Source organism: Phyllobates terribilis, unplaced genomic scaffold (genome assembly GCF_046119375.1).
Source record: "Phyllobates terribilis strain yellow unplaced genomic scaffold, ASM4611937v1 Scaffold_11__3_contigs__length_659146591, whole genome shotgun sequence".
NCBI classification, from domain to species: Eukaryota; Metazoa; Chordata; class Amphibia; order Anura; family Dendrobatidae; genus Phyllobates; species Phyllobates terribilis.
In genome coordinates this window covers 103,433,678-103,450,769 of record NW_027362771.1, presented here as the reverse complement: position 1 = coordinate 103,450,769, position 17,092 = coordinate 103,433,678, and the positions used below count along the sequence as shown (strand labels likewise).

Here is a 17,092-nt window from a genome sequence, read left to right as displayed (position 1 = left end):
ACAGTTCGTGATGCCACCTGTGGTATGCGGCAATATGGAGCCGCCGCTGCGGAGCAGGTCCTCTGGAGCGGTTGTTAATGCAGCAGAGTTGGATTAGCGATCCACAGGTAGAGCTTAGCTCCAGGGCTGTGCTGAGATGTTATGGATGTTGCGGTGTAGTGCAGGGGTGATGGCTCAGCAATAATTTCACAGAGAGAGTGGGGTGCAGTCTTCAGGGTTTACTCACAGTTCTCTCTTTGCTCCTGGTTACAACTGCCAGCTTATAACCTCCCACGTCATGCTGCGTTCACTAGACAGGGGTTCAGCAAACTCCCAGGTGTTTCAAGAGTGCGTGACAGGATCCCCTTCTATATGCCCTCCTCAGCCGTCTTTCTGCGCTGGCTCTCACCCTTCTTGCCCTGCGCCTCGCCAAACAATGTCCCAAGCCGGTATCCTCGGATCTTTCTGGGCAACCTGGAGTTCCCTGAATCCTATGTGGTTACCTTTTTGGCGACTTGAGTGCGGATGTGGCAACTGCACCCTGAAAGTACAGAAGCCTCCGGTTTCCAGTTGAACTTTGTAATTCTCACTGGTCAGGGGCCGGTCCCCTCTGCGGCTTAATCCCTCCACCGCCTGGCAGTTTCGGGCGTACGGGTGGCCTCCAGCACTGCCCGTACCCCTGGGATCCCTTTCACGTTCCTGGAGCCTTTCTCCTGCTCCTCTCTCTCTCCCTTCAGTCTTGGGCCTCTCTGGCTAGGCCCTCCTCCTGAGCAGAGCTCCTCCAGAGCTCCTGCTCCCACTACTTCTCCTCTCAGACTGCCTCGTCTTTTCAAAATGGTTCCCTCTTTTATATAATTTCTAACAGGTGCTCCCCTGATCTACGTCCTCCACCCACACCCACTACATGGTTCCCCCTACTTTGGTTCCCCCCACTCCGATTCCTCCCACTCCAACCAGGGACAGGGCTCAGCAGGAAGCGCGACACATCTTGCCACTCCAGCTAGTCTGAAGTAGTGTAGTGTTTGATGCAGGTGTTAGGGTCCTGGTCAGCACTCTATCCTTTCCTGATCGTGAGATACCACACCTCTGGGTGAGATGCAGTAGCTCTGTGGCGACTGAACCCGCAGGGGCGCCACATATGTATGTATGCTCTATGTATATACTGTACATATGTGTACACATGAGAGATGAGTGGATCAATCTAAATTTTAATTTGCTGTTTGCGCAGATTTTCCTGGGAAATTCAATTCGCAGTTATTCTCTACTAATTGAATGTCCCTTATTATGGTCTGGGTTCTCTCCAGATACCCTGAGCATAATAAATGTTATATATAAAAAAAAAAATCCTCATTGCTCATCTCTCCGGATCATCCGCTTCTCACCATCACTTGTCCGGTCTTCATCGCATCTTCAGATCGCCACATTAGGCCTTGATTTCTGTGTTTGACTAGGCCGTTGGGGGTTCTATGCATGTGCCCGCAAAGATCATGGCGCATGCCGTGATGTCATGATGCCATGACCTTTTGCGTCATGGTATTGTGACTTTTGCAACACCAAGCACAAATCTGGACGTCTTGGTCCAGCCTGAGAGGCCTGGGAATTTTACTACAAGTGGCGACAAACTGAAGATGCGTCGAGGACCGAATAGGTGACATGAGTAGCAGAGAATCTGGAGAGGTTAGCAATGAAGTGAGTATAAGGATTTTTCTTTGCTTTTTAACATTTGGATGGCCTTTTACGGTTCAATTTACAACAATTTGCTGAATCAGGTCTACGGATTTTGTTGAATCTGAGTGAAAGTAAATTGCAAAAAATCTCTATTTTGGTGAATGCGGAGTTTTATAAAATTTGAGAAGAATTCAGTTGCACTCAAATTTTTAAAGAAAAACTAATCATATGCTAAATACTTGCAAGTCAAATTTATGTATGAGATGGCCAAGATGATTGTCTATAAAATGCTGGTAGTCTCACTTTAGAAGCAGTAGAGGATAGTGAGATATGGAGCCAGAAAGTAAAAAGTTCAAAACATTGTCACCGCTTTGCTCATCAGTGTATATGTGTGTGTCACATACTGTGTGTGTATGTAGCATCCATATTTATAAATACCAGCAGCACAGATGAGAGTTTGTAGGTGTAAAGATGTAGGCAAATGCCCAACGAATGAGCAAAATGATGCTAATTCATTGGGTGATTGGGTTGTTTATGGCGGAACAAAAAACATTGTTCTCAGCAGCACATTGCCTGGATAAATTGCAGATATGCTGCTGATTGCATATCACTGTATGGGGACACATTGATCTATTAGTGATTGTTCTGTACCCATGATTCTTCATCAGCCTGTGTAAACAAGCGCCAAATGACTTGAATATTATCGATCTTGCTCGTAGTGACCAGACCAATTTTTTGAAATCTGAACAGTGTCACTTTTTGTAGTAATAACTCTGGAATACTTCAACATATCACATTAATCTTGAGTTTGTTTTTTCGTGACACATTATACTTTATAATAATGGTAAATTTAGGTTGATATGTTTTGTGTTTATTTATAAAAATATCAGAAATTTGACAAAAATGTAAAAAAAAATCCAATTTTCAAACTTTGAATGATTATCCCTTTAATCCAGGCAGTCACTCCACACAAATACATGAACCGGTTCCCGACCGCCCACTGTAGATAAACGTTGGCGCTTGCTGGGCTCTGTGCAGCGCCGACGTTTAAAAACGGTGGGTGGTCTCGCAGCGCTCAGGACCCCCAGGGTCCTGCAAGCGCTGTGATTCTGGTGCAGAGCATTAGCTCTGACAGGGAACATCATCAGGACCTGATTGGATCAGGTCCCAGTGATGTTAACCCTTTGCTATGTTCTATATGCCGCGATCTATAGTGATCGCGGCATATAGAAGATAGAAGGAGGAGAGGGGGTCGTCTTACTTACCTCTCCGACGACCCATGATAGCTTCCAGGACCTGGGGTTGCTATGGCAGCTGGAGGCCACATGACCGCCTCCAGCTCTGCCATATATGGTGTCCTGCCTGGCTCAGCCTGCAGCTGAAGCCAGGCAGGAGACTATGACTGTGAAACAGTCAGCGAAGATCTCATGTAATGTAATACATGTCTATTACATTACATGAGATCAGTGATCAGAAAAATAAAAATTAATGTCCCATACAGGGACTAAGTAAAAATGTAAAAAAAAGTAAAAAAAAAAGTTTTTAAACTGTAAAAAAAAAAATCACAAAATAAATAAATAAAATATTAAACCAATAAATCCGTATATTTTTACAAAACCAAAAAAAGTACACATATTTGGTATCGCCGCGTCCAAAACAACCCAAACTAAAAAACTGTCACATTAATTAACTCCTTCTGTGCACACCGTAATAAAAATAAATAAAAAACGGAGCAAAAAAATATGCTTTTTCATCATATCGCCAAACAAAAAGTGGAAAAAAATGCGATCAAAAAACAAAATAGAAATAAAAATGGTACCGCTGAAAACGTCATCTTGGTGCGCAAAAAAAAAGCTGCCATACAGCTCCATCAGCTGAAAAATAAAAAAGTTATAGCGCTCAGAATAAAGCAATGCAAAAAAAATATTTTTTTCTATAAAATTGTTTTATTGTGTAAAAGCGCAAAAACATAAAAAAAATACAGTAAGTGTAGTATCGCTGTAAACGTACTGACCCGAAGAATAACGCTACCTGATCACTTTTACCACACGCAGAACGGCATAAAAAAACCCTCAAAAAACAATTCCTGAATTGTTTGTGTTTGTTAATTTTACCTCCCAAAAAACTGAACAGAAAGCGATCAAAATATGTCACGTACCCAAAAATGGTACCAATAAAAATGTCAACTCGTCCCGCAAAAAACACGCCACACATGACTCTGTCGGCCGAAATATGGAAAAATTATAGCTCTTAAAATATGGTGATGCAAAAACTAGATTTTGCAAAAAAAGCGTCTTTTAGTGTGTGACAGCTGTCAGTCATAAAAACCCGATATAAATCTGGTATCTCTGTAATCGCACCGACCCGAAGAATAAAGTAATCTAATCAGTTATATCACACTAGGAACGGCGTAAAAAAATAAATAAAACCAATTCTTCACCTGCTACTGATTTGTTTATTATGTCTCCCAAAGATCGCAGTAAGGCTCTGCCCACATTTATCCTGCGTTCTGCGCTGAGCACTTACACCAGAGTTTCCATGTAAATCTCTGAAATACGTGATTCAGCCGGAACCCATGATGGAAGATTCCCTTTAATGAGGCAGATATAGGCCACTGTGGACGCCGTCTAGCCTGGGATCCCACGGTGTCATTTGTTTTAGGCGTGCATAAAAGTGCGGTTGGCCACAATTTTGTGCACTTCTGAAAAAAAGGACGGCGCTAAACAGAGGCCAGACGGAGTCCAGAGTAACTCTGCTGCCTCATTACAGTGAATGGATCCGGCAGGGGTTTCATCTGAATTACATCACTTGGAAATTTAGATGGAAACCCCGATGTAAGTGGTCAGCCTAGAGCGCCGGATAAATGTTAGGTAAAATGTTCCCAATGAAAGCTTCAACTCAGTCCTCAAAAAAAGCTAGTCCCCACTCAGGTCCGTCATCTGTTAAAAATATAAGGGACTTCCAAGTTACTGGTAGCAGAAAGGCTCTGGAAAAGTGAAATGGCCCTTGCCCCCCAAAAGAAATTCAGAAAAGTTTGTGCTCCCAAATCCAAATGCCTATTCTACAATAATTTGTTCTCCAATTGTCAAATAGCACCCCTCCCCCCAGATCTCGCCGTATGGCTGAGCGGTACGATACAGCCACATATGGGGTATTGCCACTTTTAGAAGAAATTGTGTGACACATTTCGGCACCATTTTTACCCATTGCCCTGTGTGAAAATGTAAAATCTGAGGGTAAAACATTTTTTTGTGGTAAAAATATAATTATGCTTTTTTCACTGCCCAATGGTATAAATTTAAAAATTAAAAAATACTCACTACTTCCCTAGATGAATTCCTTGAGAGGTGTAGTTTACAAAATGGGGTCACTTGTGGGGGTTTCTGCTGTTTCGGCATGTCAGCGACTCTTCAAATGTGACATGGTGTCTGTTGCCTATCCCAGCCAACATAGCGCTCCTTTCTCTTCCGAACCCTGCCATACACCAAAGCAGTGGTTTTCCCCCACATATGGGGTATCGGCGTACTCAGGAGAAATTGTACAACAAATTTCATGGTGCAATTTATCCTGTTACCCTTATGATAATACAAAATTAGGGAATGAAAACATTTTTTTGTGGGAAAAATGTGAAAATTTTATTTTTACGGCTCAATATTATAAACTTCTGTGAAGCAGCTGGGGGTGCAAGGTGCTCACCACACATCTAGATAAGTTCCCTAAGGGGTCTAGTTTCCAAAATGGTGGCACTTGTGGGGGGTTTCCACTGTTTAGGCACATTAGGGGCTCCCCAAATGTGACATGGCGTCCGCTAATTATTCAAACAAATTTTACATTCAAAAAGTCAAATGGCGCTCCTTCCCTTTCAAACCCTTCCATGCGCCAAAACAGTAATTTGCCTCCACATATGGGGTATCGGCGTGTTCAGGAGAAATTGCACAACAAATTTCATGGTGCAATTTATCCTATTACTCTTATGATAGTACAAAATTAAGGGATGAAAAACGGTTTTGTGGGAAAAATGTGAAAACTTTATTTTTACAGCTCAATATTATAATCTTCTGTGAAGCACCTTGGGGTTCAAGGTGCTCACCACACATCTAGATAAGTTCCCTAAGGGGTCTAGTTTCCAAAATGGTGTCACTTGTGGGGGGTTTCCACTGTTTAGGCGCATCAGAGGCTCCCCAAATGCAACATGGTGTCCGCTAATTATTCAAACAAATTTTACATTCAAAAAGTCAAATGGCGCTCCTTTCCTTTCAAACCCTGCCGTGCGCCCAAACAGTGGTTTGCCTCCACATATGGGGTATCAGCGTGTTCAGGAGAAATTGCACAACAAATTTCATGGTGCAATTTTTCCTATTACCCTTATGATAATGCAAAATTAAGGGATGAAAAACGTTTTTGTGGGAAAAATGTGAAAATTTTATTTTTACAGCTCAATATTATAAACTTCTATGAAGCACCTTGGGGTTCAAGGTGCTCACCACACATCTAGATAAGTTCCCTAAGGGGTCTAGTTTCCAAAATGGTGTCACTTGTTGGGGGTTTCCACTGTTTAGGCACATCAGGAGCTCTCCAAACGCAACATGGCGCCTGCTAATTATTCAGACAAATTTTACATTCAAAAAGTTTAATGGCGCTCCTTCCCTTCCGAACCCTGCAGTGCGCCCAAACAGTGGTTTTCCCTCACATATGGGGTATCAGCACGCTCAAGAGAAATTGCACAAAAAAATTTGGGGTCCATTTTTTCCTGTTACCCCTGTGAAAATAAAAAAAATTGGGTCTAAAGTAACATTTTTGTGAAAAAAGTTAAATGTTAATTTTTTTCTTCCACATTCCAAAAATTCCTGTGAAGCACCTGAAGGGTTAATAAAGTTCTTGAATGTGGTTTTGAGCACCTTGAGGGGTGCAGTTTTTAGAATGGTGTCACTTTTGGGTATTTTCTGTCATAAAGACCCCTCAAAGTGACTTCAAATATGATGTGGTCCCTAAAAAAATGTTTTTGTAAATTTTGTTGGAAAAATGAGAAATCGCTGGTCAACTTTTAACCCTTATAGCTCCCTAACAAAACAAAATTTTGGTTCCAAAATTGTGCTGATGTAAAGTAGACATGTGGGAAATGTTATTTATTAACTATTTTGTGTGACATATCTCTCTGATTTAAGGGCATGAAAATTCAAAGTTTGAAAATTGCAAAATTTTCAAAATTTTCGCCAAATTTCTGATTTTTTCACAAATAAACACAAGTTATATCGAAGAAATTTTATCACTATCATGAAGTACAATATGTCATGAAAAAACAATCTCAGAATCAGGGGAATACGTTGAATCGTTCCAGAGTAATTTCTTCATAAATTGACAGTGGTCAGAATTGAAAAAATTGGCCCGGTCACGAAGGCAAAAACAGGCTCTAGTGCGAAGTGGTTAATAAATAACATTTCTGTCACGTCTGCTTTATATCAGCACCATTTGTAAAATGTTGTTTTATTTTGTCCAGATTTTTAAAGGTTTAAAATTGTAGCAGTAATTTTTCATTATTTCAAGGAAATTTACAAAACTTATTTTTATAGGGACCTGTTCAGTTTTGAAGTGACTTCGGGGATCCTATATATTAGAAACCACCCAAACGTGATACCATTTTAAAAACCACAACCCTCATCGTATTCAAAATTGCTTTCAGGTAGTTCATAATTAACCATTCAGGTGCTTTTCAAGAATTAATGCAAAGTGGCATAACAGGAATGAAAAAGTTTATTTTTACCACCTAAATTTTGATATCTTCTGAATAGGCCACTATAACCGGCAGACGCTAAGGCCATTATTTGGCCATGAACTGCCATGGCAAACATCTGGACCACACAATCAAGATCTCAGGGTGCCAATGGGATTAAAGAGGAAGCCCCCACACTCTGTTAACTATTTAGATTCTGTAGTGATTATTGACAGCAACTTCTAAGGTGTTAAACGGCCATGGTCGGTGTCAACACTGATCATGGCTAATGAAGCAAGTTGTCAACTATAGTGTACAGCTGACAGCTACAGGATTGTCACCAATCGGTAAACACTAGTCTCTTATATCACAGGTCAGTAAAAAGACGTATTGGTGGTCACTAAGGGGTTAATGACATGATCTCAGCTTGTGTAAATGCAAACTAGATGTTTCTGTGTGATGGTGCAATATGTTTGCATTTGAGGCCCCACTTTTCATCTTTGCCCAGGGTCCCACTTTGTCTAACACCAGCCCTGAATATCAGGTTCCCTTTAATAAGTATACGTCTGATGAGCTATGGATTACACTTTGTAATATTGTAGTAAATAGCAAGGCAAATAAAATATAACTTTTACTAGATAACAATTAAAATGATTTAAAGGGATATTCCCATCTCCAAGATCCTATTCCAATATGTAGTAGGTGTAATAATAATAATATTAGCAAATACTTCCAATTAGAAATTTAGTACAGTTTTTTTGATTTGCTATGTCTCTTTCCTCATGTGCAGGATCTTAGGTATCCATCGTTACGTCCACTAATAAAGTGACAGTTAGCTATCTGCTAGTTGTCGTAACCGTGGATACCTAAGGTCCTGCAATGCCTGCACATGAGGTAAGTGGCATAGCGAATCAAAAATACTATACTACATTTTTAATTGTAGGTACTTGCTAATATTATTTTTATTACACCTACTACATATTGGGATAGGATCTTGGAGATGGGACTACCCCTTTAAGGACAAAAATTAACACTGAAAAACAATCAAATGTGGAGTAGTGCTTTACCGTCTAATATAGGGTGAATCCCTCAAAAAATAGACCACATAGCCACCAAAAAACACCATGAAACAGATATCAAGACATGAACATATATCAGGTGTAAATTTTTAAATTAGGATATAGTTCAAATAGCAGCCGATTTCATTAGGAACGGGAGGCCACGGCAAGCTCTTTGCGTTTTATGCAACTGCTACTGGAGGAGGAGCAACAGGCATTGTCCCTCCTAGGTGAGAAGCTAAAAGAAGAGGTTGAGATTAAAACATTTTTTTTCGGCAGAACTTGATTTTACTACTAAAGAGACCAAATTACAAAATACTCTGGAACGCTTCCAGTATCATTTAAAAGGAAGGAAGCATAAACAGTATTCCAGAGATATTCAAGATTTTAAAGATAACAATGCTTATCTGGTAATTAACAATAGACCCATTAATCTTGATAGAGACATTGATTTATCTTCTACTGAGACAGAATTGTCGGATTCAGAGGGTAGAGGATGTACCCCAAGGGGGAGAGGATGCACACGCGGTACCCCAAAAGTTAACGATAGACAACTCAATACATCAAATTCACTTTTTTTAGATGAGTCCTACCCACTCAGGAACCGGATACAACAAAATGACAACTGAAATCAGACATTCAGATTATTAATCTGTCTAAAAGAACCCTCAGTGATATTAAGATGGGCATACTAAGCAAGGGATTATCCTTTATCCCTAGCTCTGATTTTGATTCATTCAAGTCAATTAAAGATATCAACCTGTTCTTGCGCAAGCTTAAATGGAGGAAACATTTTATTAGACAAGACAATCGGACATGTCTTGATCTAGGCATAAGTAGTGAGATCTTGCCTGGTGTGAGACTGTTGAACAGTCTCGAGGACATGGATCCAAATCTAAACGGATTGGGTCCTTTCACTTCTTTGAAAACCAAAAGCACTAGGACTCCTCCCCTGGGGGGTTCAGAGGAACCATTTTGGATTTACCTGTAGCAAATCAGAAATACAGATTTTGAGACAACTTGAAAGCGACAGCAATGTTGTCATTAAACCCTCGGACAAGGGTGGCAACATTGTTGTCCTTGATACATCCCACTATAAACAAATCTGTGAGAACCCTCTTAGTGATAGAGAAAGTTATGAGGTGTTGTCATTTAACCCTACAGGTGAATATACTAATGAATTAAAGGGAATTCTTGAAGAAGGCTGGCAAACAAGGTTATCAACAAAACTGAGTATGATTACCTGTTACCAACACACGCAGTTACTGCTACCTTCTATTGTCTCCCAAAAATTCATAAAGGTTTGACTCCCTTAAAAGGGAGACCTATTGTATCTGGAATTGACAGCCTGACCCAAAATTGTGGGATCTATCTCGACCAGGTACTTAAACCTTTTGTAACAGCTTTGCTGTCTTTTGTACGCGATACTTCTGACCTATTACTAAAGTTGGAAGGCATCTCCATTGACCCTGACTCGATGTTAGGTAGCTTCAACGTTGAGACCTTATATTCTTCGATACCTCATGAAAAAGATCTAATGGCAGTGCAATACTTCCTTAGGATGAGAGGGCATCAATGCCAGGCACATAATGAGTTTGTCATTAAGCTGCTGAGGTTCTGTTTGGCACGGAACTACTTTCTGTTCGACCGTAAGATCTACCACCAGCTCAGGGGCACCGCCATGGAGAGTCCATGCGCGCCAACTTATGCAAACTTGTTCCTGGGCTGGTGGGAGGCAACTACGGTATTTGGAGGCGATTTAGACAAATTCACGGAAAAGCTTCACCTATGGACACGGTACATTGACAATGTCTTCCTGATTTGGAGGGGCGACCAGATTGGGTTTAACAACTTTGTGAATGCACTGAATCAGAATGACATTGGGTATACTTCACCTCTGTCCTTGACGAGTCATCACTACTATTTTTTGACATTCAGATCACCAAGAAGACAGACGTTGAATTAACAACTCAGACTTTCAAGAAACCAATAGCGACAAACTCGCTATTAAGATGGGACAGTAATCATCCTACACATCTAAAAAGAGGTATTCCTAAAGGGCAGTACTTAAGGCTGAGGAGAAACTGCAGCGATGACCATACGTTTAGACGCCAGGCCGATAAATTACGAGGTCGTTTTAGAGACAAAGGCTATGTGGATTACTTTTGAGGAAAACCTTCAATGAAGTCAAGAGTAAAAAACGGTCAGAGCTTCTTAGATAAAAAAAAAGATCTGCAGATAACAACTGCAAAAGGTTTATCACGACTTTCAATAACAGATCACAAAAGGTTTGAGATATACTTACAAAGCATTGGTCAATCCTCTGTATGGACAGTGATATCAGCAAATAACTGCCAAATCGCCCACAGATCACAGACGGGATAGATCAATCAAAGATAGACTGGTCCATAGTCACTTTTACACACCTCAAACACCTACCTGGTTATGCAATCACAAGGGCTGTTTCAAGTGCCATAATCGCGTAGCGTGTCGGCATCTTAAGACAGGTACACACATCACCAGTAACAATACCAACAGAACATATGCACCAGCCAGTTTGAAATATAATACAAGCCTGGTCGGACGCCTGCTTTCTGGTAGGGTATATGGCTTCAGGGGAGGGAACGATTACAGAGCAAAAGAAACAGGACTATTAAATTTTATATTTAATCCAAAAGGGAAGCAGTGTTTAGGAAAAATATACAAAGATTTTACAAAAGGGGACAATACAATACATATACAGTTGCACAAAATAATAAGGATTAAAGAAGAAACTTACTATACGATCGCAGAGATGATTCAATTTAGGTGGTGGGGAGGCACTCTAGATTTGACCGTTACCGAACGGGATCCATTGCTTATAATAAATATATACTCCGGGCAATGAATACTGATCCATCCTCAGTGGATTTTTTTATGCCGAATTTAACCTCAATATAGGTGGAGGGGAGGCACTCTAGATTTGACCGTTACCGAACGGGATCCATTGCTTATAATAAATATATACTCCTGGCAATGAATACTGATCCATCCTCAGTGGATTCTTTTATGCCGAAGGGAGAGACCTTCCCACACACCCCCTGGGATGACATCACGTGGGCTGGACTTCAGCCTTCATATTTTTATTAGAATATCTGGCTTTTGCGATAACTTATCGCCGGTTGGTTGCAGAAGCCTGAAAGTGGTACCATATTTTCTATTATGATTTTACCTTTCTCCTGAGACCACACACGACATAGTTGCAGTCTTTTATTTTGGTACTGTTGCACCACAGCTCCCCGGAGGGGCTTACAGCTATGGGAAAATAAGCATATTGTTCCTTAGGTGACCCTGTCACTAAAAATGTGGGCCCCATTATTATCGGATGTATGTAACTTTAGTTATTCCATATTTTGCGTCGGCTCCGGCCTGTCTGCAGAACTCTGTTAAATTTCCTTTGACGTCCTAGGAATACAACCTTCTCAGCTAGATGTAAATTTATCACAAGCCTGTGTAAATTGGGTTTGGTAGCACCTTTTGGGCTAGCATTTGCTTACAAGGCATTTCTCATGTGTGTGTTAATTTGCATAGACGCCACTGGCCAAGTGTCAGCTCTTCTCTTTTGACAATTACTGTAGAGGTGGAGGGAAGAGGGGTTGGGGAGAAATTGTTAATATTTTCTTAATATTTTTCTGAAAGTCCCTCTCCGTATGGTTGCGCGCATCTATGGAAATCAAATTGCAATACATGCCCCGTTTTCCATAAGTGGATTGACTGGGCAGGACTGGAGATGATTAAGGGAGTAAGTGACGTTCCATGCCGCCCAAGGGGCTTGTTTGCGTTCCAGCCCGACCGCATGGAGGAATTACTAACTGCGCATGTGATGTGGGTTGGTCACCAGAAATTATGTTTTGTGCGGTCCAGCAGTTTCACCAGTGCACAGGGTGACACGCATGCTACCAGACGGCATGGGCTATGCGTGACATGGTAAACTTTAGCGCGACTTATAGGTATGACCTACTAATTAGATGCAAAGTCTTTGCCCTAATCAGTGCGGGGCCACAGGATTGGACAGGCGCTTAAGGCTTACCACCTGTATTCTGCACCAATCATCAATATCAACACATATATATGGTTTCTACTCCCCACTGCTGTATTATTCCATTTAGAGCTAGTGAATACTGAAGTGGCTCTCAGATTTAGCACTATAGCTTGGCTCCATTGGGCAAAATGCACACAGGTCGCCTGATGAATCCAGCGAAGGAAACGCATTGGAACAACTGCTAGCTGTTTAAAGGGAAAGTGCAGGGCCAAATATTGTAGCTTCAGCTGTGGACCGCCCTTGTAAGGGCAGGAGTAATGAGGAAACAGGTTATTGCAAACCCCCAGGGATTATCAGGGACAGTACCGACCATCATTCCCGATGTGGCTGCTGAATTATACCTGGCGAATACCCCTGTCCGTCATATGGTAATTCATCTTTTGGTGAGAACGTTCCATTTATTTATTATTTGTATAGTCTAATCCACCATTGGGGTGGTAAATTTATGATGTTGTTTGCGCCATTGCATATGAATACTTGTAGTTGAATATTCTGATCCACCATTGGGGTGGTTGGTACATATACCTCCTTGCAGGGGTTTTCACAATTACTCATTTTTCAACTAAGTACAGACATCCCCACCACATGAGAATTATAAGGGTGCTTATATGTCACTTGGTTGCATTACCTATTTATGTAAAAGTCCTATGGATAGGATATGCTAATGAAATTGGCTGCTAATTGAACTATATCCTAATTTAAAAATTTACACCTGATATATGTTCATGTCTTGATACCTGTTTCATGGTGGTTTTTGGTGGCTATGTGGTCTATTTTTTGAGGGATTCACCCTATATTAGACAGTAAAGCACTACTCCACATACAATTGTTTTTCAATGTTAATTGTTTGTCCTTAAATCATTTTAATCATTATCTAGTAATAGTTATATTTTATTTGCCTTGCTATTTACTGCTTAATTTTTGGTAAATTCAAGTGTTTATCATTGCTGCTGCTGTGACACTTTGTAATATAGAGTGGTATTTCATTATTTTTCAGGATCTTAATGACAACGGGCCAATTTTTTCTCAAGCTGAATACAATTTTTCTGTAAATGAGAGCACACCAGGTAAAAAAAATGTTTTGTAAACAATTTCAATATGTATAAAAAATTATGATAATGCGTGCTATAAGGGTCTTACCATAAAGTTTCTAGAATTAATTGTGCAAATGGCCTCTTCAGAGAGGAAGAGGACTTGAACTCTAGTGCCATCTATTGAAAGTAGCAATCCCAAAAGTCAGTATCGACCCTTTAACGAGCCTTGCCACATGACTTAGAATAAAAGCCAAACCTGAATCTAAATTTGCAGACACGGAATTGTAATTGTATGGAGTTGTTTGGAACCATTATAAGACACCTTTTGGGGCACTACTATTGGTGTTCTACATCTGATACTGCATAATGGATGTACTGTTCCTAAGGAAAAATACGTTTGTAATATGTTCAAACATGGAGTACCATAGGAAAGTAAGTATTTCACCCCAATAACAATAATATTTAAGCTAAAAACATAGTCAAATAGGGGACTCCATAAAAATGATACCTTTAATGTACTTTTCACTGTCATTGTAGTTCAGAAAACAATCTCTATGCATTATGAAATTTGGGGTGCTCTGTGCACCGTTTTTCTTCCTCAATTAGCATGCCTCATCTCCTCCCTGTAATCTCATTGTCAGTGGATCTTTACCTAGTGCGAGCACTGCTTGAATAGAAACCTCTGGCGATTGTGCACATAGTGTGAGTACAGCAGCAACTACACAGCACATCTCTGCTACGGCTGCAGTAAAAACTCCCTTTAACAACTATTTTGAACCTGTTGTAACAACATTAGATTCTTAAATATATGGCAAATTTACTGCATTAATGTATCATAATTATTTAATTTTTTAGGAGCTTATGTCGGGAGCGTGAATGCCACTGATCTAGATCAGACTGAAATGAATAATCGCATCAGTTTTAGAATTTCCCAAGGTGGATCTGGGAACTTTATTATACGTGGACAAAGACATGCTTTGGGCCAATATCTTGGGATGCTGACTTTAAGTGACCCTTCTTTGATGCTGGATTATGAAACTCAGAATATGTACATATTGATAATAGAAGCTGAGGACAATGGGATTGAGGATGATAGCAATACTGCAATTGCCACCGTCTTTGTAGAAGTACTTGACCTCAATGATGAGCCACCATACATAGATCCATCTTCTCTGGAAGATCTGTACATTTTTGAGAACACAACAGATGGACCAAAATTGATTGCAACATTAATTGCAACTGATCCTGATACCCATCACGACCTTGAATTCCAGAAACTTGATATGACCTGCTTGAAAAATGAAAAGGATGTTGGCAGTATATGCTATGACTGGCTATGGCTGGCACCCACAGGAGAGCTGTTTGTAAATCATACTGAAGATGTTGATTATGAAGAATGTGATCTTATGGTGATGCTTTTACGTGTGGAGGACAAGCTGACCTTTATTGGAAACAGATACAGCCAGAATGGTGTGTCCATGTACCAGTATTGTTAAAGGGTTATCCCCAAAAGCACAATGTGGTGTTATAATAATGTACATACAGTGGCGTGTAAAAGTTTGTGCACCCCTGGTCAAAATTACTGTTATTATGAATAGTTAAGCTACCTGAAGATGAAATGATCTTTAAAAGGCCTACATTTAAAGATGATACATTTCCTTTGTATTTTAGGCCAAAAAAAAATATTGTCATTTTTTACATTTTAAAAACTTTCCAAAAGACAAATGTGCCCATCCTGCATGTTTGGGCATCCTGCATGGATAGTACCTAGTATCACCCCTTTTGCAAGTATCACAACTTGTAAACACTTTTTGTAGCTGGCCAATAATGTTTAAATTCTTGTTTAAGGGATTTTCATCCATTCTTCTATGGAAAATTCTTCCAGTTCTAAGAGATTCCTGGGATGTCTTGCATGCACTGCTATTTTGAGGTCTAGCCACAGATTTTCAATGATGTCAGATCAGGGGACTGTGAGGAACATTGTAAAACCTTCAGCTTGCGTCTTTTGAGGTAGTCTATTGTGGATTTTGATGTGTGTTTAGGATCATTATCCATTTGTAGGAGCCATCCTCTTTTCAACTTCAGCATTTTTACAGATAGTGTTATGTTTACATCAAGAATTTGTTGAAATTTCATTAAATCCATTCTTCCCTCTACCCTTTAAATGTTCCCTGAGTCATTGGCTGCAAAACAACCCCAAAGCATGATTGATCCACCCCCATGCTTAATAGTTGGAGAGATGTTCTTTTCCTGAAATTCTGTGCTTTTTTTTCTCCAAATTAACTCTAGTGCCACCTATAGGAAATAGCAATCCTAAAAGTCAATATTGACTCTCTAACGAGCCTTGTCACGTGACTTAGGATAAAATCCAAACCCAGAATCTCAATTTGCAGGAACTGTGTTTCGGGATACTACCCCTCGTCACACATACCTTTGGTCATTGTGGCCAAAGAGTTCTATTTTATTTTTAACCTCATCCGTCCACAGGACTTGTTTCCAAAATGCATCAGGCTTATTTAGATGTTCTTTTGCATACTTCTGATGCTGAATTTTATGGTGAGGACGGAGGAGAGGTTTCCGTCTGATGACTCTTCCATGAAAACCATATTTATGCAGGTGTCTCTGAACAGTAGAACAACTCCAGAATCTGCTAAATCTTTCTAAAGGTCTTTTGCAGTCAAGATGGGGTTTCGATTTGCCTCTCTAGCAATCCTATGAGTAGCACTAACCGAAATTTTGCTTTGTCTTCCTGACCTTATCCTGACCGTCACTGTTCATGTTAACTGCCATTTCTTAATTACATTTTGAACTGAGGAAAGGGCAACTTGAAAACGCTTTGCTATCTTCTTATAGCCTTCTCCTGCTTTGTGGGCCTCCACCATTTTCATTTTCAGAGTGCTAGGCAGCAGCTTAGAACAACCCATGGCAGCAGTTTTTTGGCACAAGGTTAGAGGAGGCTGGGTTTTTATAAAGCCGGGAAATTTGCATTATCTGGCCTTCCCTAACGATGATAGTGAACAAGCCATAACCTTAACAGATTAATTAAGGTCTGAAACCTTGGTCAAAATTATCTGAGCACGCAAATCTCCAAGGGTGCCCAAACTTTTGCATCAGCCCATTTTCCTTTTTGTAATTTTTTAAATGGAAAAAATTACAGTATATATATTTTTTTGCCTAAAATACAAAGGAAATGTGTCATCTTTAACTTCAGGCCTTTTAGATATCATTTCATCTTCAACTTGCTTAACTGTTCACAGTAACAGTGATTTTGACCAGGGGTGCCCATACTTTTACATGCCACTGTATTTAGATAGTCATGTGTGCCATTATATCTCATTGCTAAATCTGCCCCATTTTGCACAGATCACCGCTAAGGACGTCCCTCCAGGATCTTTTTGCCTTTGAGTTGCCATTGGATCTGTGCAGCTCTAGATTCATTGCTCCTGGCCTACCATGCACAGTGAGTGCAGTCTACTCCAGCTGCTTTCCAGCATAGCTCTGCTATACCTTCACCACTGACATAAAGTGTATTCAATGTTTAGCATATACTCGATTCTTCTAT

The 17,092-nt window shown here is 40.2% G+C and overlaps 1 protein-coding gene across 1 annotated transcript in view; it reads left to right on the top strand.

Annotated features, from left to right (window-relative positions):
* The window catches only part of CDHR2 (cadherin related family member 2), a 436,943-nt gene that overhangs the window by 380,904 nt on the left and 38,947 nt on the right, over positions 1 to 17,092 (top strand). The window contains exons 18-19 of the mRNA XM_073651379.1: positions 13,494 to 13,563; positions 14,386 to 15,000. Of these exons, the coding sequence (XP_073507480.1) occupies positions 13,494 to 13,563; positions 14,386 to 15,000 (685 nt within the window). The remainder of the gene's footprint in view (positions 1 to 13,493; positions 13,564 to 14,385; positions 15,001 to 17,092) is intronic.